This window comes from Eumetopias jubatus, unplaced genomic scaffold, assembly GCF_037043125.1.
Source record: "Eumetopias jubatus isolate StellerSeaLion01/CBP00866 unplaced genomic scaffold, mEumJub1_p1.0 scaffold_8, whole genome shotgun sequence".
Lineage (NCBI taxonomy): Eukaryota > Metazoa > Chordata > Mammalia > Carnivora > Otariidae > Eumetopias > Eumetopias jubatus.
Genome location: NW_028274814.1, coordinates 136,142,956 through 136,164,345, shown reverse-complemented (window position 1 = coordinate 136,164,345; position 21,390 = coordinate 136,142,956). Strand labels below are relative to the sequence as shown.

At 42.8% G+C, this 21,390-nt stretch overlaps 1 protein-coding gene across 1 annotated transcript in view; it reads left to right on the top strand.

Moving 5' to 3' along the window:
- Positions 1 to 21,390, top strand: part of ARFGAP3 (ARF GTPase activating protein 3) — a 48,422-nt gene that overhangs the window by 14,052 nt on the left and 12,980 nt on the right. Inside the window, exons 5-12 of the mRNA XM_028115335.2 lie at positions 1,251 to 1,334; positions 3,648 to 3,735; positions 10,000 to 10,059; positions 11,387 to 11,433; positions 12,039 to 12,181; positions 14,470 to 14,598; positions 15,452 to 15,574; positions 20,665 to 20,796. Coding sequence (XP_027971136.1) covers positions 1,251 to 1,334; positions 3,648 to 3,735; positions 10,000 to 10,059; positions 11,387 to 11,433; positions 12,039 to 12,181; positions 14,470 to 14,598; positions 15,452 to 15,574; positions 20,665 to 20,796 — 806 coding nt within the window. The remainder of the gene's footprint in view (positions 1 to 1,250; positions 1,335 to 3,647; positions 3,736 to 9,999; positions 10,060 to 11,386; positions 11,434 to 12,038; positions 12,182 to 14,469; positions 14,599 to 15,451; positions 15,575 to 20,664; positions 20,797 to 21,390) is intronic.

Below are 21,390 nucleotides of genomic sequence, written 5' to 3'. Positions count from 1 at the left end.
GAAACAACCTGTAGCTGCTTCTCATTGTTCGTGGAAGTTACGCTCTGTGAGGTTGCTGTAAGCCCTGAATTTGGAAATGCTGAAGCGTCACTCCTAGGGGAAATAGAGGGCTAGGTTCCTACGAGCTTCTGGTCACGACATTTCCATCAACACAGCAATACATAACCTTATTTTACATGTGCTTCTGCTTAAGGACACCTTATTGAATATATTATATGATTAAGTATATAATACTTAATAGCATATTGATACGATAATATTTAATAGATAACAGACACAGTTTAATATGTTACTTTTTTTTAAGATTTTATTTATTTATTTGACAGAGGGAGACACAGCGAGAGAGGGAACACAAGCAGGGGGAGTGGGAGAGGGAGAAGCAGGCTCCCCGCAGAGCAGGGAGCCCGATGTGGGGCTCGATCCCAGGACCCTGAGACCACGACCCGAGCCGAAGGCAGATGCTTAACGACTGAGCCACCCAGGCGCCCCAATTTAATATATTATTAATATATAATTATTGACTCATTGACATTGAACTCACTGCCCACAGCACTATATATGACTCATACCTGAATGAAGCTTACCTAACACTGTATTTTTTCTACAAGGCACATCACAGCCTCTGTGTGCTTAGGAGCCCTAGGTAGGACTTCAGCACTAGGCTTACGGCCCCTTTTAAACAGTGAAAACACCAACAAAGCACAAAAATGTGAAAAATGTGGCACTAAATAGGCCGCGAAAAGGACACTTGTTTACAGTGTGAGAGCTAATGTGAGAAGGCAGAGCATCACCTTGTTCGATCTCAGCTGGGAACGTGTACCTTGGGTGGCTCAAATTCTTTGCTGATCTGCACACGTCTGTGAAGGACCGCAGACGTGTCTCAAGTACTGATTTGGGGGTCACGAGTAAATTGTGGCAAGTAGGTGGATTTGCAAATATGGAGACCACTGTTAATGAGGATTGAGCGTACTTTGGAACCTGCTCTTAGAAATTAAGTCCTTGATCTTTCCTTTTCAGAAACAGCTTGTGAATCTGGTACTTGACATCCTTAAGGTTTGGACGCAAAAGTGACTGGATTGATACATTACTAAAATGTGCTCAGGGGCCCTGCATAGGCCTGTTACTGACTGTATAATAGTGGAAAGAACCGATCTTTAGCAAACAGATCTCTAGAAAGGGAGTGAGACTATTAAATAAAACCTGTTAAAGCCAGGTGAAGGGCTAAGCAGAGCTTTATGTTTTTGTTCTAGCTCTGGCTGGATAGCTGTGTGGTTCCACCTTTGACCCCTCCACCGAAAGAGGAAGATTTTTTTGCCTCTCATGCTTCTCCTGAGGTATGTATTATGCTTTATACAATTTTAAAGTATGCTTACTCTTACATTCCTAAAGGGCGTATATTTAAATGTTTCACTTAGGAGACAGGCTAAGCTTCTGTAACAAACAACCCTGAAATACAGTCTCTTAATCAAGATAGAAATGAATTTCCATCGGCGGTTCTGAAGTTGGCTTTAACATCCAGGGTTGAACGAGGGAGGGATTTATTTAGCTCTTCTCCACATGTCGGCTTCCATCTCATGGTCCAAAGTGTCTGCTCCAGCTCATGACCTTTCACCACAATGGAAAGGGGACAAGCATCTAGGAAAGCAAGTGCCCCATCCTTTTACTAAAAAAAAATGTAGAGGTAGTGCACATCACTTGTGCTCACATCCTAGTAGCCAGAATTTAGTTGTACATAGATACCTAGCTGCCAGGGAGGCTGAGAAGTTATTATTCGTAGTGTGCCACAGTTTATCTGAGAACTCTGGAACTGACAAAGAATGAAGACTTTTTTTTTTTTTAATATTTAATTAAGAGCATGCCAGCAGAGGTGGGGGGCAGAGGGAGAGAGAGAACCTCAAGCAGACTCCCCACTGAGCGTGGAGCTGGATGCAGGGCTCAGTCCCACACCACTCGGATCGTGACCTGAGCCAAAATCAAGAGTCGGACGCTTAACTGACTGAGCCAGCCAGGTGCCCCTAAACCTAAATTTTAATAGGGGTTTGAATCTCATTGTCCCAGTTTAGCTGTGTACATAGAAGGTATCTCAAGGCTATTGTAAGAATGAAGTCAGGGGGCGCCTGAGCGGCTCGGTCAGTTAAGTATCTGAGTCTTGATCTCAGCTCAGGTCTTGGTCTCAGGGCTGTGAGTTCAATCCCTGCGTTGGGCTCCCTACTTAAATAAAAGAATGAAGTCAGTACTGATGCAAGGAATTAGGAGCTGGCACCGAGTGAGCCTCCAGTAAAAGTGGCCAGAACCATTGTCTTCATTATTGTGGTCTGATAGGAGCAACAGTAATCATCCCAAAATCACTAAGACTGGGAAACATAAGCCCTCCACAGCCTAAAATATTTCCTGAGTGGTCCTTTAGGGAAATGTGTGCAGACCCCTGGCTTAGAGCCTCAGGTGTCTGTTCACTGCCCTCCCTCCTCCCAGTCCCACTGGGGAGGGGGCACGTTTGCTTAACTGCTGTACAACCCATTCTTTAACCAATTTTCAAGTACAGACATGAAATTGCTGTCCCTTGATTTTTTTTTGTTATTATAATGTGCACACACATGTTCATTTACATAGTACTTATTAGAAGTAGTTATCAACAAAGAAGGGAACAGAAAAAAGAAAAGATGAGGTATTCTGTCACAGTCTGCACATCTTGTTTGATAAGGAACAAGGTATAGAATATCCACAGGTAGTAGCTGGGAAGTATTCGGAATACAAACAACAGGCTAAAAGGAGGAGAGAGAGAGAAACAGTTTGATGTGGACGAGTGTTAGAATTAGCATTAACGTGAACTCAGGTTGTTTTAGCGAGGCAGAGCTGGAACAATGTCAACAGCAAAATAATGACCATTTGGATTATAATCCAAAGAATAAAATAAATATCCACAAGTCTACACTAATATAAATAGATGATTGAATAAATAAATGAAGAGAAGGGACGATCTTCCTTAGAGAGAAATTCAGTCATGTATATATAGAGATAACTGCCCTTCAGGAGGTGGAGCTTCACCCCCTCCCCTTGAGGGCAACCAAACTTGGTGACTCACTTCCCAAGACTAGGGGATGGGAAGGGGAAAATGGTAATTTTACTGGAGAAAAGCCTGGTAGGCACTACCTGATTTATTAATGATTTGGTGACCGTAATTGAAGTATAATTAACACACAGTGTTCTATTAGTTTCAGGTATACAATATAAAGATTCAACAACTCTGTACAATACCCAGTGCTCATCAAGATAAGTGTGCTCCTGGGGCACCTGGGTGATTCAGTCAATTAAGTGTCCGACTCTTAATTTCGGCTCGGGTCACGATCTCATGTGTCGGGAGACTGAGCCCTGCATTAGGCTCTGCACTCAGCAGGGAGGCTGCTTGAGGCCTGTCTGTCTGTCTCTCCCCCTCTGCCCCTCCCTCTGCATGTGCACTCTTTCTCTCTCTCTCTAAAATAAATACATAAATCTTAAAAAAAAATAGGCATGTTTTAATATTATCTTTTGTTCCCGTTAATCCAGGTACTTAGAAGGTGACTATTAAATTATTAGCTTTTCCCCTGCTTTGAACTTTTTTGTGACTTTTCTTGCTTTGCTTACTGATGACTTTTTTCACCTTGCTGCAGGTGAGCGGCACAGGATGGGCATCAGCACAACCAGAAGCATCTTCTTTGTCACCAAGGAATGTGGAAACCACTCCATCTAATAATGAAGGTAGTCTTCAGAACTGTCCTGTAATGCTCTCCTTTCGTTCAGTGGCACACTACGAAACTATTAGAAAGTAAGATCCTTCAGGCTCCTGGGTGGTGCAGTCAGTTGAGCGTTAAAAAGAGTCAGTTGACTCTTTTTTTTTTTTTTTTAAGATTTTATTTATTTATTTGAGAGAGAGAGCACAAGAGGGGAGAGCGGGAGAGGGAGAAGCAGACTCCCCGCTGAGCAGAGAGCCCGATGTGGGACTCAATCCTGGGACTCCAGGATCATGACCTGAGCCGAAGGCAGTCGCCTAACCCACTGAGCCACCCAGGCACCTGAGCATCTGACTCTTGATTGCAGCTTAGGTCATGATCTCAGGGTTGTGAGATCGAGCCCCATGTTGGGCTCCATGTTCGGTGTGGAATCTGCTTAAGAATCTCTCTCCCTCTCCCTCTGCCCTTCCCACTCATGTTCTTTCTCTCTCTAAAATAAATAAATAAGTCTAAGAAAGAAAATAAGATCCTTGTATTTAAAAGGAAACATGCCCCTTATAGATTATATAGTAGGGAAAAAATATTACTGAACAGGGAATATGATCTCATTTTTATAAAAAACTGGAACAAAAACATATACACACAGAAAACATCTGGTGGGGCGCCTGGGTTGCTCAGTTGGTTAAGCGTCTGCCTTTGGCTCAGGTCATGATCTCAGGGTCCTGGGATCAAGCCCCACATCGGGCTCCCTGCTCAGCGCGGAGTCTGCTTCTCCCTGTCCCTCTGCCTCTCCTCCAGCTCGCTCTCTCTCTCAAATAAATAAAATCTTAAAAAAAATACATATAAGACATAAGAATGATTCCTATGTAAGACACAGAAAATTCCTGTTTATATTAAAAAAAAAACATTCTGGAAGGTACATATCAAATTGTTAACTGGAGAATGAAATTACTGAATGAATTACTTTTACCTTCAAACTTGATATAGTTGTGAAGTGAGTGAACTTTTGTAATGAATATATGTGACTTCCATACTCAGAAAGCAGGATTTCAATTTTAAAAGTGATCCTGTAGGGACGCCTGGGTGTCTCAGTTGGTTAAGCGTCTGCCTTTGGCTCAGGTCATGATCCCAGGGTCCTGGGATCGAGCCCCGCATCGGGCTCCTTGCTCAGCGGGGAGCCTGCTTCTCCCTCTCCCTCTGCTGCTCCCCCTGCTTGTGCTCTCTCTCTCTCTCTCTCTCTCTGTATCTCTCTGTCTCAAATGAATAAATAAAATCTTAAAAATAAATAAATAAAAATGATCCCCTAAATAGTTGATATCTAATGATTTGCATTCGGTGATTTTATTATAGGACTTTATTTATTTATTTAGTTAGTTAAAAGATTTTTATTTATTATTTGAGAGAGAGAGAGAGCATGAGCAGGAGGAGTAGAGGGAGAAGGGGAGAGAGAATCTCAAGCAGAGCCAGATGCAGGGCTTGATCCCAGGACCCTGAGATCATGACCTGAGCCAAAACCAAGAGTTGAACGCTTAACCGACTGAGCCAAGCACATGCCCCAGGATTATATTTATTGTAAATATATAAGTTGCTTGGATTCTATTTTATTTTATTTTATTTTTTTTATTTTTTTTAAGATTTTTTATTTATTTGAGAGAGAGACACAGCAAGAGAGGGAACACAAGCGGGGAGTGGGAGAGGGAGAAGCAGGCTCCCCGCAGAGCAGGGAGCCCGACGCGGGGCTCGATCCCAGGACCTGGGACCATGACCAGAGCCGAAGGCAGACGCTTAACGACTGAGCCACCCAGGCGCCCCAATTGCTTGCATTTTAAAAAGTCGCTTATGTGATATAAGGATTAGACCTCAACATTTTTTTGTTTTTAGGATTGATTTTTTTTAAATTTTTTTTAAAGGTTTTATTTATTTATTTGACAGAGAGAGAGAGCACAAGCAGGGTGAGCAGCAGGCAGAGGGAGGGGGAGAAGCAGACTCCCCACTGAGCAGGGAGCCCAATGCGGGGCTCGATCCCAGGACCCTGGGACCATGACCTGAGCTGAAGGCAGTCACTTAACTGCCTGAGCCACCCAGGCGCCCCAAGATTGAACATTTTTTGTCAGCCAGAAAGGTCATGTAAATTAACAGCACCGTTTGACAAGTGTGCAGGGAACCCCTGGGGTGTGGTGCCGGAGGTGTGGGCTAGTATAAATTGGGCCTGGAACTACTTTTGGGAACTTCGTGTAATAGGAAGGACCAAACACCCAACCAACTTTATAACTAAGATTCTTACTTGAGAAACTTTCTGGCAAGGGTTTTGCTGGAAGGTTGGGGAGTGACTGGTATTTATTGAGAAGACAGTCCTAGGAAAGTGATCATTCTGGTCTCTGTGAGAGTAGTGGGGTGAGGGAGCATGCTGGAAGGAAAAGTCACTTCATTTGTACTGAATTCTAGGTATAAGGGTAGGAATGTCTGAGATTCCATCAAACAGCAGATTTTAGGATGCCTGTTTTTAATATTACTGGTCTTAGGAGTTGACCTATCAGCAAACCAGGATGGGAACATTTTGCATCCTGGGGAATAGTGAATGGAGTTGGGACAAGTGTCTAGCATTTTGGAAAAAATAAAATAAAGCAGAATTCCTTCTTTACTCTTTACATCAACCTAAATTCAGTTAGATCAAAGATCTAAATATATATCATGAAAATGTGAGGTTACTAGAAGAAACATGGGTGAAGCTTTTCTGTCATCCTGGAATGGGGAAGCCCTTCTATGCATATTCAAGCCTCATGAGAAGAAGAGATTAATGAATCTATTACAAATATAGCATTTCAGTTCTGAAGAAATGCTTTAAAGACAAGTGATAAACGCTTGCAATTCGTATATAGGCAAAAAACTTGTTTCCTTAATATGCAAAGGACTCTGGCATGGCTGGGTTTTGTATGATTTGCAACCTGTGGTTGCATTTCATTTTTTGTGCATATCACCCTAAATGTTTGCTAAGAACACACCTCAAAGTGGCGTTTTGCTTTTCAGTTTCTTAGACCTGCACCACACTGCGGCCACACTGGTCCTTTGGTTCTTTCCTCTGTTTGCTTTGTTTTGCTTGCACTGTCTCCCCTCGTTGCCACGTGGCTACCTCTGTCCTGCTCGAGGGCCTCTCCTCAGAGAGACCACATCCATCCTATGGGCACTCCAGGTCCCTACCACATTCATGTGTCTGGTCTCCCTCGTAGGGCAGCACACCTTGGTTCTGGGAATGACTGTGCCCCATTAGCTCATTGGGCTGTGAGCAACTCCACGGAGAGGTGGTTTCTTAAGATAAGGAATCTGCCTGCACCATTGATCGGTTTGTCATTATCCGTAAGGACAGAAGAAATAAAATAATCCCAACACTCTCCTGACTAACAGAGAAAAGGTGGCCTTTGTACCTTCCAACAGTACAGATGACAATTAGAATATTGTTATTATTACAACTAATTAGCCTAAAAGGCCTTTTGAGGTTGAAGCTCACATGCCACGGAGGCCCATGCGCCCTCTGGAGTCCAGGTGTCTCGTTTGTTTTACTGAAAGGAAACTAAGGTAACTAAATACAGAACAAGATTTTGTTCTTGTACATATTTTATTTTTTTAAGATTTATTTATTTATTAGAGAACACGCGCGCACTTGCATGCATGTGGGGGGAGGGGCGGGGAGAGGGAGGATCCTCAAGCAGGCTCCCCACTGAGTGTGGAGCCCGATGCAGTGTAGCGCTCCATCTCACAACCCTGAGATCATGATCTGAGCCCAAGCCAAGAGCTGGATGCTCAGCCAACTGAGCCCCCATTATTCCTAGCTGGAGAGTTCCTCCTGAAGGTTTTATTGTTTAGAAATTCCACGTCTGCTTGCCCCTGCAGTGGAACTTCTCCTTCCCTCCCCACCAGAGTCTCTCAGCAGCAGCTCTCAGCCCTCCAGGGGGGACAGGGAGCAGTCTTGAGTCAACTTAAGGATTACATCATGAAAAGGAAAAGCAAAAGCAAAAGAATTTTGACCAACGGAATGTGGGTCCTGACATCCTCTGCTTAAGTGTCCTTATTCCCTGGCGTTCCTCCAGTGCCCAGCAGTTCCTGGCCCGTGGTAGGTAATCAAGAAATGTGTAGTCAGTCCTTTTTCCACAAAATGCCATTGTTCTCACTCATCCTGCTTTGCCTTCTTAAATGCCTTAACTAGAGTCTACCTTTTTTATAGGGGCTCCTGGGTGGCTGAGTCAGTTAAGTGGCCGACTCTTGATTTTGGCTCAGGTTGTGATCTTGGGGTCCTGGGATTGAGCCCCACATCCAGCTCCTTGCTCAGCAGGAAGTCTGCTTGAGGATTCTCTCTTTCCGCCCCGCCCCCCGCTCGTGTGCTCTCACTCTCAAATAAATCTTTTTTTGTGAGAAAGAGAGAGAGAGCACGCGAGTGGGGAGGGGCAGAGGGAGAAGGTGAGAAAGAATCTTAAGCAGGCTCCACACTCAGCATGGAGCCCAACATGGGGCTTGATCTCACGACCCTGAGATCATGACCTGAGCCAAAATCAAGAGTCGGACACTTAACCCACTGAGCCACCCAGGCGCCCCAAATAAATAAATCTTTAAAAATAAATAAATAAATACATATATACACACATACACATATATATATATCTAAAAAGTAAGACCAATATGTTTTCTTCAAAACTCTGTGAGGCCTGCCCTGTTTTATTATTTATTTATTTATTTTTAAAAATATTTTATTTATTTATTTGACACAGAGAGAGAGAGCACAAGTAGGCAGAGCGGCAGGCAGAGGGAGGGGGAGAAGCAGGCTCTCCGGCGAGCAGGGAGCCAGACGTGGGGCTCAATCGCAGAACCCCTGGATCATGACCTGAGTCGAAGGCAGCGCTTAACCAACTGAGCCATCCAGGCGCCCCAGGCCTGCCCTGTTTTAAATAACAGCTTTATTGACATATAATTCACACATCATAAAATTTACCCTTTTTTAAACTGTTGAATTCAGGGCGCCTGGGTGGCTCAGTAGGTTGGGCGACTGCCTTCAGCTCAGGTCATGATCCTGGAGTCCCGGGATCGAGTCCCGCGTGGGGCTCCCTGCTCAGCGGGGAGTCTGTTTCTCCCTCTTGACCCTCTTCCCTCACATGCTCTCTTCTACCATTCTCTCTCTCTCTCTCTCAATAAATAAATAAAAATCTTTAAAAAAAACTATTAAAAAAATAAAAAAATTAACTGTTGAATTCAGTGGTTTTTGTATATTCACGAGGTTGTGCCGCCATCACTGTTTACTTCAGAACATTTTCAGCAGCCCCCAGAGAAAGCCTGGTACCCATGAACAGCCCCCATTCTGCCCTGCCTCCAGCCTCTGGCAACCGCCAGTCTGCTTCTGTCTCTTAAGGATTTGCCTGTTCTAAACATTTCATATCAGTGGAATCCTACGATATAGGGTCTTCTGTGACCAGCTTCTTGAGCTTAGCATCATGTTTTCCAGGTCCATCCATGTCATAGCAGGTGTCAGCACATCATTCCGTTTTCTGACCAAGTAATATCCCATTGCCTGGATAGACTACATTTTGTTTATTCATTTTTTGTTAAAGATTTTATTTATTTACTTGACGAGAGAGAGAGAGAGAGCACAAGTAGGCAGAGCGTCAGGGAGAGGGAGAAGCAGGCTCCCTGCTCAGTGGGACTCGATCCCAGGACCCCGGGATCCTGACCTGAGCTGAAGGCAGATGCTCAACCGACGGAACCACCCAGATGCCCCTTGTTTATTCATTTTTAAAGTAATAAAATAAGGAATAAAATTAAGATAACAAACGATTTTTTTAATGAAGACATAATAGAGTTTCCAGAGTCGTTTTTTAGGCAAACTAGAAAACAGGGCAGATTTTTCTGGCGCCTGCAAATTTAGGTTTCTATCACTGATATGATTGGTATTAGAATTTACAAATGTTAACATATATTGGGTGTTTAATCCACATACGTACTAGGTATCTCAGAATAGTTTATTTTAAAACAACAGATCATAAGGTAGACTTTTGAATGATATTAATTAGAGAGACCACGAACATTTTTATCCTATAAAGCAACTGGATAAAAAGTCTACTTCTATTTCAGTGGACTTTTAAATCAAAATTCTTACAATGATAAAATAGAATATGGAGCTAGGCAGAAAAACAGTCTTTGGCAAAATTGGGTAAGATAATGTGGACCAAGAAAGTAGAATTTATTACATATTCAAAAGCACATTTAATGAGTATATTTTCTGCATTAATATCATATATTTAACTTGCAGGTGGACCAGAACAAGGACCGAGCGTGGAAGGTCTTAATGCACCAACGAAGGGGGCTTTAGGTAATAGGCCTACGACTCTATATTCTGATTTAAAGAGTGAGATTCATTAAGACAAAAAATGAATCCCATCTTTACATTCTGCCTAGATTTTGTGGACTAATACAGCATCATGACTGGTAATCTGTTAATAAGATTTTATTGAGCAAAAAAATGTTTTCCATTTTAGCCAGCTTGAGGCCCGTGAATTGCAGCAGCTGGTGTACCTGGTTTAGGTTGCTGCTGAGGCTGTTGGTTTGCTCATTTGCGTTGTGCTGGTTTATGTTCCCAGCATGAGCAGAGGGCAGAGCAGCCCTGTCATTTCCATTGACTCAAGAACTCCTAGTATTATCTTCTCTTTCTGATTTTACAGTGATCTTTAATGTTTCATTATTAGGGAATTACATTCTGAAATTAGTGCATATTACATGGCATTAATTGGAAAGCAAGTACTTTGGTGAAAAACAGTTAAGCTATTAGAAATGTTCTGGATATTTTCATCCTGTGTTAATAGCCTTGTAGGAGGTTGGGGGCCGATTATGTGACTACTGCCACACAGGTCCAAAAGGAGGTGATGGAAAGAAAAACTTGCCTAGATATCTTTTTCATACTTGAAATGTAATGATGTTATATTCTCATTAGGGCTAAATTTGAATCTTCTATTGTTTGTGGTTTTATGCTGCCTTTTCCTATTAAAGCACATTCTCATCTTTGTAAGAAAAAAGTTAAAATTTTATTCTTACTGAGTCTCTTAAACATAGACTATATAATCTATGATTAAAGTTTACCCAGAAAACAATGTTTAAGGAGCTCTGTCTTAAAGCGTCATATATTTGTACAATTTATAAAGTACTGCTACTAAAATAATGGAATGCTTTATAATTCTTATTGGTTAATATGATAAAATCTGTAAGTCAAGGTGAAAAAGCACATCACTGCTTTAGTTGTATACATAATACCTGGCTAACTTAATATTTTAAAGTAATTCTAAAAGTTTTTGACGAGCAGATCTTAATAAGAGAGTGTGTTCTAATATACATAAAAAGTGCTCCTGAAGAAAGCAGTGTATGGGTTCAGGCCAGGCTCTATTTCTCTTCACTGTGGTATGCAGAAGACGTTTTCTCTGAGTTTGGATACTACTTGGAAATACCAGGAAACTCCATTTAACCAAGCTCTTAATGTAAAATACACTCATATGCCTGAGTCTTCTGGGTGACAAACCCATGTGGCAAATGTTAACAGTCTCTTAAATAATGATATGTGCATCTTAAGATTTTTTAAAAGATAAACTAAAAATAGAAAAATTATGTATTTCTATTGGTCTGACTTTCTATTTTTTATTTTTTGGCAGAAGTGTCCTCTATCATAAAAAAGAAACCAAATCAAGCTAAAAGAGGAGTGAGTATCGTGTGTAAATACCTGGTGGCTCGGCTCTAAAACAGCTCACGCTCTAAGAAAGCCACCTTTGTCACTTCCCATATTGTGTATAATACATGTGGCTTTGATAAAGAACCTGTGCTTTGTGCAATGAGGTGAATGTTAGACGTAGTGAAGATTTTCTAGAACGAGTATTCGACATTTTTCTGTTAACAGAATTAAAAAAAAAAAATCAGTGGAGGCTCCATGGAAATTCCTGACGTGCGTGCATTTCTGTAAGCGATGCCTTCACTCGAGGCTTGGAGGGTTGTCGTCCGCTGAGCTTACGGAGAACACGATTCCCTGTAGAGCCCCTGTTCTGGAGGCAGGCACCAAGGCAGCCACTTTGTCACCTCGTGGCTGTGTGATCTTGGTCAAGTCACTTAACTTGCCTCAGCTTGAGCAGCTCCCCTATGAACTGGGGCTAATAGCAATGCCAGCTTGACAGGGTCATGAGGACTAAGTGAGAGAATGAATGTAAAGTGTAGGTCACAGTGCCTGGCAGGTAACAAACCTTAGTCATGTTAGCTGTTGCTGCAAAAGCTTTCAAACAGTTTGGGTGGAATCTGATTTTATATATCTTCTAGCTTGGGGCCAAAAAAGGAAGTTTGGGGGCCCAGAAAGTGGCGAATACATGCTTTAACGAAATTGAAAAACAAGCCCAAGCTGTAGATAAGATGAAGGAACAGGAAGACCTTCTGGCCAGGGCGGCACCTAAGGAAGAATCAATGTAAGTTTAACTTAGTTCTAGTAGCGTGTTTTTAGTGAATAAAACTGTTAATCAAACAATTCTGAGGTTTGCTTTCCAGATGCCATTTAATTTTTTGTTTTATTTATTTATTTATTTATTTTTGGTGCTGGGGAGGGGGGCTGCCTGGATTGGAGAAATTGGAATGATAATGTGGAGTCCCTTTAAGTCAGGCCAGTCATACTTTATCTGAGAGGAGCACTGGAATGAGGGGGGCATATTTTGGAAAGTGAGTTTGGTAGTGAGATCAGACACAGAATGGGGCAGAAACTGGAAGCCAGGAGGCCAGTCAAGAGAATGGCTGTGAGTATACACTGAAGGCTCTTGAGAGGCTTTGTTTGTGCTGGAAACAGGAGAGCAGTATGGCTGTCTGGAGAGTACATGTGCTGGGTATAAAAGATTGCTGGGAGAGAAGAAAGCAGGGTGAGCACAACACAGGAGAGGCGGCTTGGGTTCCTAGTTCTTATGCGGGTTTATTTTACTTCTATGGTATTTTCTCACCTTTCCATGTGTATTCTATCAGTTTTGACTTGAATTACTATAGACTGCATCATGAAGAAAATAATGCTTATTTTATGAAGCTTAATGCTTTGAAGATTAACTTAGTTAATGCTTATCAAAGTGCATCAGACAGTGCCTGGTGCAGAGTAAGTGCTCAGTCAGTGTGCTTTCTTACTATTCATACTAACAGTTTGCCAAGGGGCTTTCTAGTTGCTAAGCCCCGAGAATTTGAAATTTTTTCTCCTTGTCATTTAATTCAAAGAACATAGGGGGCAGCACTAAATTGTAGTTAGGCTAGATATGGTTTGAAACGCTTTCTGTAAAATGTACTTCCAGCGGTCACAGACCTCACTTTTAATTTCTCTAAGCTAGGTTCTTGACCCTGGGAAATGGGGCGGAAGGTCAAATCTGAGGCTCTAGACTTCCTCCATAAAGTATACTCAAAGCTGTTATGTATTTTCTGAGTGATAAAATTGAGTACATTGCTAGAATCTGTTCTGTAGGAATAATAGTAAAGAGAGCAAACTGCCAGATCAAAACAAAACAAATCCTGCTTATGAAGGAAGAAATCAGCAGACAAGCATTTTTTTTTTCTATTTTCTATTGACTATGTTTTTCTAGTTAGAAATATCGTTGTCATTCCCTGTTAATACAGAGAAATGTATTTATATTATTATGGAATTTACACTGTGCCTTACGAGGAATTCATGACATTTTACACAATTTTATAAATTGGATAATAGCTTACAGTTCCTGATAAAATAGGTACAGCACTTTTCAGGACCCTGACATTTTGTTGCTATCTTCTTACTAATATAAAATACTCTTGTTATTGCTGATACAGGCACAGTTTTCTTTATAAAAAATTATTTATAACATTGCTAGAAATCTGGGAGTCAGGGACAGTGTTGTATACCTCTTTTTACCCCTTTGGTGCATCATTTGTAACAGGCGTTTGATAAACAGATCATTAGGGTCTGACTTGTAGCACAGTTTTAAATGCTCTCAGAAGCCTCATATAGAGGGGCGCTTGGGTGGCTCAGTTGGTTAAGCAACTGCCTTCGGCTCAGGTCATGATCCTGGAGTCCCGGGATCGAGTCCCGCATCGGGCTCCCTGCTGAGCAGGGAGTCTGCTTCTCCCTCTGACCCTCCTCCCTCTTGTGCTCTCTCTCTCTCATTCTCTGTCAAATAAATAAATAAAATCTTAAAAAAAAAAAAGAAGCCTCATATAGAGATCCTCTGAAGAATCCTTTTGCAATTAAGTAACTCCTTAATTTATCTATTTGTAAAGTCAAATATATTTAAGTGTGTGCGCGCGTGCGCGTGTGCATGCATATACTTAAACCAAGCAAACCAGTGAGACTAACCTTATACTTTTGCTTTGTAATGTGGAAGTATAAATAAAATATTAATCCAGGTAAGGAATTCTGCTTTTTACTATCCTATATAACATAATTTCCATATATATTATGTTATTATGTAGCAGGTGGTATAAACCATTATCATATGATGATAGCCTGATATGAACTAGAACAGTAAGGTAGGATCAGCAGCAACAAAAAGTGGCTGTAAATTTATTCAAATTTTCTTCAGCATCTACTCAAAAAAGACCTTTGGGGGGGGAAAAAGCAAATTTGCCTTCCTAATCATCAGTTATGGAAAGAAGCACGAAGCTCACATTATAAGCGACATGTTTAATTTTGCTTAGTGTTTTAACTTGAGAACACAGAATTAAAGCTAAATTAAGGAGCATTTGGTTTTTCTGGCAGCGTTTCATCACTGCGATTAGCCTATAAGGATCTTGAAATTCAAATGAAAAAGGACGAGAAGGTGAACATGAGTGGCAAAAAAAAGATAGAATCAGAGAGACTTGGCATGGGATTTGGAAACTGCAGAAGGTATGTGGCTTCCAGGATTTAAACCGGGTTGCTAATCGTGAATGGCTTTTCCTTACTAATGTCAGCTTGAAAAGTATTTTTTCTTGATTCCTTCCTTTCTTCAATTTTTTCCTTTCATAATCAACATAACATGAAAAATTCCAAATTTGAGTCTCAAAAAAAAAAGGAAATAGGCCTGACTTGTCGCTAAGCAGATGCCACAGACAGAACTGATATGTGTGACTGTATTTTGTGTAATTCGTTCCAGTGTTCACTAAGGCTTTTCAATGCTGATGCCAAAAAATATATGTACTGTTTTTATTGCTCATGTTTTTAACCCCACTAATACATTTTTGTTGTTGCTGAGAGTATAGATTAAAATGTTCAAGGGCATCTGGGTGGTTCAGTCGTTAAGCGTCTGCCTTCAGCTCAGGTCATGATCCCAGGGTCCTGGGGTCGAGCCCCACCTCGGGCTCCCTGCTCAGTGGGGAGCCTGCTTCTCCCTCTCCCACTCCCTCTGCCACGCCCCCTGCTTGTGCTCTCTCTCTCTGTGTCAAATAAATAAATAAAATCTTTAAAAAAAATAAAAAATAGGGGCGCCTGGGTGGCTCAGTCTTTTAAGCGTCTGCCTTTGGCTCAGGTCATGATCCCTGGTCTTGGGATCAAGCCCCATGTCGGGCTCCCTGCTCAGCGGGAAGTCTGCTTCTCCCTCTCCCACTCCCCCTGCTTGTGTGCCCTCTCTCGCTGTGTCTCTCTCTCTCTCAAATGAATAAAATCTTTTAAGTAAATAAATAAATGGTTCATTCTTCGGTGAACACAGGTGTCTTCATAAACGAATGTAATTTTTTCCCATTTTATTCTCTGTTTCCTCAAGTGGTATTTCACATTCCGTGACTTCAGATATGCAGACCATTGAACAGGAAACACCAATCATAGCAAAACCCAGAAAGAAGTACAGCGATGACAATGATGATTCCTATTTTACTTCCAGCTCAAGGTAATCTGCTAAAAATCTACCTTAAAGTGTTGTCTTGAAAGCAGTGATTAGTGTGGACTTATTCACTTATTTGCATTAGGAGCAAATACAAATGCATTTATTTCATTGCTTTTAAAAGCTTTAGCTGGAGTCAAGGGTGTCCTTTGGAAAAAAATTGGGTCACAAGTGGACCATGCTTGCTAATACTAAGATGTTTGAGAATAAAAATCATCAACCAAGAGTTAAAATGAGAGGTAGGAATTTATGTTTAACCAAATGTGAAATTGGAGAAATAAAGCAAGATCCCAGAGGTCCAGATCCTTTTGTTTCAGAATACCCGCTTCTGGAGTCTCCAGCTGGCAGGACGGAATATTAAGTAAACACTACTGTGTGTGCGTATCGATTCATGGAAAACGCTAGTGTGCTCTGAAGGCTCCCAGGGCAAGCTGACTTCCGGCGCGGCAGTGTTCACCATCAGGTGGGGACGAGTTGCCTGACTCCAGTGTGAAGCCAACCATGGTTGAGTGCCGTGGTTCAGGTTCAGGGGCCTGAGGGGCAGGGAGAACAAGTTTAAACCTGAACCGACTCCCTTTGTGAGGTTCTTCTGAGAACCTGACCAGCACAGGGAGAGACTGCTAAAAAGGCACCACGTAACACCTTGGTTGTTAACTGGAGGTGAGCGCCAGCCGAGAGCACAGCGGTAAGAGTGTAGGCCCCAGTGCAGACGGCCTGGGTTCGAATCCTGACTGGGCCACTTAATGACTGTGTGACCTTGGCCAAGTTACTCAGCCCCTCTGTGCTGCAGCTTCCTCATCTGTACGTTAGGGATCCTAGTATCTACCTCACAGTGTTGTGGGGGTGGGTACAAGAGTTCATGCAAATGGAGTGTTTGGAATAGGGCCTATTATTCGTGTTATGTTTAGCTGCTATTATGGTATAGAAATTCAGTTCAAGAGACATGTGACCCAGGCAAAATGTTTAATTACTGTTGTTAGATACTTAACCACATTGAGGGCCACCTTCGGGTTTGCAGTTTGGGAAAACCGAATGTGTGCCTATCAGTAACGGGCTCCATCGCTCACGTCTAGAAGGGCATTACTGTTGTCTGGCAGTTACATAGCCTTCGAGTGTTTTCATATATATAAAGTGGACATACACATCACATATATAGCCAGTACAAAAACATGTTAATATTAACTAGAAGCCGGTCGTGAGATATATTCTTCAAAGTTAATAGGTGAGTACTATCCTTAAAAAATTCTTCTCTCGGGCGCCTGGGTGGCTCAGTTGGTTAAGCAACTGCCTTCGGATCAGGTCATGATCCTGGAGTCCCGGGATCGAGTCCCGCATTGGGCTCCCTGCTCAGCGGGGAGTCTCCTTCTCCCTCTGACCCTCTTCCCTCTCGTGCTCTCTATCTCTCATTCTCTCTCTCTCAAATAAATAAATAAAATCTTTAAAAAAGAAAATTCTTCTCGCATAGCTTCCCATTATTTCAAGTCCAGATATTTTACCAAAAAAAGTGAGTAGTGTAGTGGTGTTCCCTGTCAGTGCTGTCAGAGACAGAGGGGGGTTTCTTTTTGCCTGCTGTCAGTAACCTGTATAACACCCCAGGTTTCGGTGTCCTTAGAGGTCACTACCAAAGCATGCCTTTTAAACGTATTTAAATACATTTTCTATGGGATAAAATTAAATTTCTAACTTGATTTGAGAGCTGCGTGCACGTCAGATCATTTCAGATTCACTCTTCAATGAGCAAGTGGGTCTTGGTCAGAGGAGACTCTAGGTGACACAGGTTCCACCCTGGCCCATTTGGCTTCTCCACACCTCTTTTATCATTTCACTGCTCATTAGCACCTCCTGCACATGAAAGCGTAGAAAAGTAAAGAAATTTCAAGTTAAATCAGCACTGCTGCTTGGCAGCCAAGTTGCAAAGATACGGATTCAAGTGAAGTGATCCATGGGATGGGCCCTGAGAAACTTCTGGAGAACATCACTGGCTCCAGGTCCCTGATCAGCTCCCGGGGGGCTTTATCTGCCTTTGTCAGGAGCCTCAGGATTCCTGTAGGTTTCTCTTTCTCCAGAAGCTTAGTCAGAAGAGTTAGTCCTAAGGCCTTTCTTGTTATGAAACAATTATTTATGGTTTGAAACATGGGAGCAGGTGTTTTTATACAGACCACACACACTCAGTGGGCTCCCGCCAGAGACCGTGGCATGTCCTTGTCTCCTGCAGGTTGTGAATCAGGAGCACGAGTGCCTTTTCTAGCCCTGCTCGGGTTGTAACCACTGCTAGTACAGCAAGGACACTGTTAGTTCTCTGGCAGCTGAGGGAAAGGAAACACAGCCTCTGGGAGAGCCAGCGTATTAGCTCCATGAAGAGCTTGCACTGCTTCCAAATTATTCATTAGCCCATTAGAACTTGAACATCATGAATTATGAAAGAGTGCTGTTTCTATTAAAAATAAGATCCACCATGTCTTTGGGCTTTTTTTTTAATTGAGTTCCATTATATTCAGGATATAAACACTGTAATTATATACAGAGTACAGAATAATGACACTAGAACAATTTGCTCAGCCTCATGCAGCCGGCATGGCCTTCACTGAGATAGACAGTTGTCTACAGCTATGAATCACATTCGTACATGCTGTTAGGGTACTTTTATTAAGGGGTTGTAAGGAACACCTTCAGAGTTGGATGCACAGAGTACAAGAGCAAAAATACAAGTGACAAGCACTTAGAACCAGGATCTAGAAATGAGAGCGTTAGAAAGTCAGTAAAGGGACGCCTGGGTGGCTCAGTTGTTAAAGCGTCTGCCTTCGGCTCAGGTCATGGTCCCAGGGTCCTGGGATCGAGCCCCGCATCGGGCTCCCTGCTCCACGGGAAACCTGCTTCTCCCTCTCCCACTCCCCCTGCTTGTGTTCCCTCTCTTGCTGTGTCTCTGTCAAATAAATAAATAAAATCTTTAAAAAAAAAAAAACCTCCAATGCCCTTATATTCCAAGATAAGCATTTTGGCTTATACGGATGAAGACTATTTCCTTGGAGTGACAACTAAATCTGTAAAATCCTAAATCCCAACAGCTCAGAGTTGTGAGGAGTCTGGAAGTTCCAACCACCTCCTGTCCAGTGCTTCCTGCCCTGCCCCCAGCATCCTCCAGGGGATGGTGTGGCCCCCCACCCACACTCCACTCCCTCTCCTCCTCAAGATGGCCATTCGGTCCAGGGGCAGCTCCATGAGGAATGATGCCTCAACTTACACACCTCACTGGGTTTCTGAGCTCAAATCAGCCAACCCCATGACGGCAAGGACTGAATATGTCTCCTTGCCCTGTATCCTCATCTAGCAGAGTACCACCTCCTCATAGATGCTTACTAAGTATTTTTTTAAATTTCTCATTGACCTGGTCTTAATTCTTTTGCTTGGGCCCTTACAAATAAGTCTCTCAAATAATTAAAGGTAACTTTCCAGGCCAATGGGCCTCCCACATTTTGGAAGCCCTCTTTCTCTGAACCACTTGAAGTCTCCTTGTCCAAGTCTCCTCTCAAGAGGGGAGAGCCCAGGGCTCCAGGCTCACTCCCGCATCAGCCACGGAGAGAGCCTGGCCCATTCCTCACTGACACACAGATGCACCCTGAACCTGCGTCTTCCTTCCTGAGGAGAGAGGACCAGGGTGACGAGATTTGCTCTTAATAACGACCTTGCCAGAGAAGGCAGAAGCCACTTTTAGAAATTCTGCTTTCTTTCTATTATCTGTGTAAAGTCACACCATCTACTTCAAATAGCAAGTTTATCCCGTCTCACTTTCTTTTTTAAAACCAGGAAAAAGAATATGTTTATTATTAACATTTCCATCCCCCACGTCTTAGTTCATCTGGGCCCTTGGCCTATTTGTTCTCGAAGGTTCCTGCTGCCCCCTTGTATTTGTCTTTGGTTACAGGCCCCTCTGACTGCCCAAGCTTTCCATCTTTGTAGGACTTCTTACGACATGGGAGCTTGGTGCTCACCACGTATCCCATGTGCTGCTTTTCTTACTCTGCAGAAAGCCTGGGTGACTTTTTTTGAAAGCCTCTACGTCCTCTTGCATCATCCTTCCTTTCTCAGGACCAAGCCTTGGAGTCTGCCGCTTCTGAACGTCTTGAACCCCACCTTTAAAAGGAGTGCATATCTGGCAGGGCTGTTTTCCATCCTAGGCTGTTGTGAATTCTGAGAAGCCATGGCACACCCCCTCACCCATCAGTCTCTGTCGTGTTCCAGAAAAACCCTGCTGCTCGTGGTCAAAGATTGCTCTGTCACCACACAGGACCAAAAGCTGCCATTGAGTTTTGCTCTCTGAGCAAGGCTCTGCTCGGTGATGCTTGGCTAATGAAAAGGTAAACCGATCTAGAAGGCCAGCATCTCCTCAGAGATGCTTACAGATCAAGTTCACTCCAAGCTTCAGGCTGCAAGATCATCTGCAGAGTGGTCCAGTGATCAGCCATCCATAGCTGTGCATCTGACTCAAGGAGGAGGCTAATTAGCATCATTTACATGAAGTGGGAATTGGGATTTATTGTTAGGGTTGATGGCTTATGCTGGGGCTAACATGGCAGGGACTGCCAACAAGGTGATGGTGTTTTGGATGGGGTTTTTGTTGTGACTACCTAATTAGGCAGAACTAGACGCAAAGAAAGGAAAATATGTAAGTAAAGACACTCAAAAGATATCACGTGCTACCAGATGGGCTAGCTTATGCTGCAATGACAACTATCCCCCCATCCTGAAGCTTAACACAATGATGGTATACTTGTTCAGCTGAGGCTACAGGTGATTGTCCAGATTAGAACCTGGCCTTTGGGTGGCACCTTGATTTTCCTGATGGATGGAGTCTTCTCCTGCCTGAGGCCATAGCACCTGGAAAACACCAACTTGTCTTCCATGTGGCGTGGGAAGGGGGGATTGGGCAAGTTGAGCACGGGCACTTTGGAGGCCTTGGAAACGACCCTCTTCATGCCTGCTCCTGTCTCATTGGTCAGCTGTAGTCACATGGCTGCTCCCACCCTCAAGGGCCAGGGAGTGCGGTGTGGAGGACATCAGTAAGGTCTCCCAAGTCACTGTCACTCTCTTTCGTACAGGTACTTGGACGAGCCGATGGAGTTCAGGAGCAGTTCTTTTTCCAGCTGGGATGACAGTTCAGATTCCTACTGGAAAAAAGAGACCATCAAAGATACTGACGCTATCCTGAAAACCACAGGCTGTTCAGACAGGTATGAACACAAAGCAGTGAGATTGTAAATAGTGAGGCCACGCATCTCTAGGGAAATTCTCTTAAGACTAGTAAATGATTTTATTCAACTATTTCAAGAATATTCTTTGCATCCTTGTCTGTTTTCTGACCTTGCAATCTTACCTTTCCCAGATTCATACAGTAATTGGCCTTTTAGACTGGCTTTTTTGACTTTTCATGGTGCATTTGAGACTCATCATGACATTGTGTTCCTTCCTCTTTATTGTTGAGTCGTTTGTCCGTTCACCTGTCGAAGGACTATCTCCAGTTGTTGGTGATTATGAATGAAAGACTTTATAGCCTCCTGTCCAAACCAGGGAGCTGTTGAGAGCGCAGGGAGACATGGCGAATACGTGGAGACAAGAGGTGCAGCCTGGGACTGTGCTAGGTGACGGGAGTATTCTCGTTCTGTGTCCCACATGATGTGAAGCGGCTTCTTACGTGCATTACAGTGTACTCAGTATTTACTAATGGATCTGTGGCACTGAAGAGTGAAATGACTGGTCTATTTAAATAAGAAAATTCCTTCGAATGTTGGGTGGTTTAGATATTTATTCATGTTTGTATTCGAATT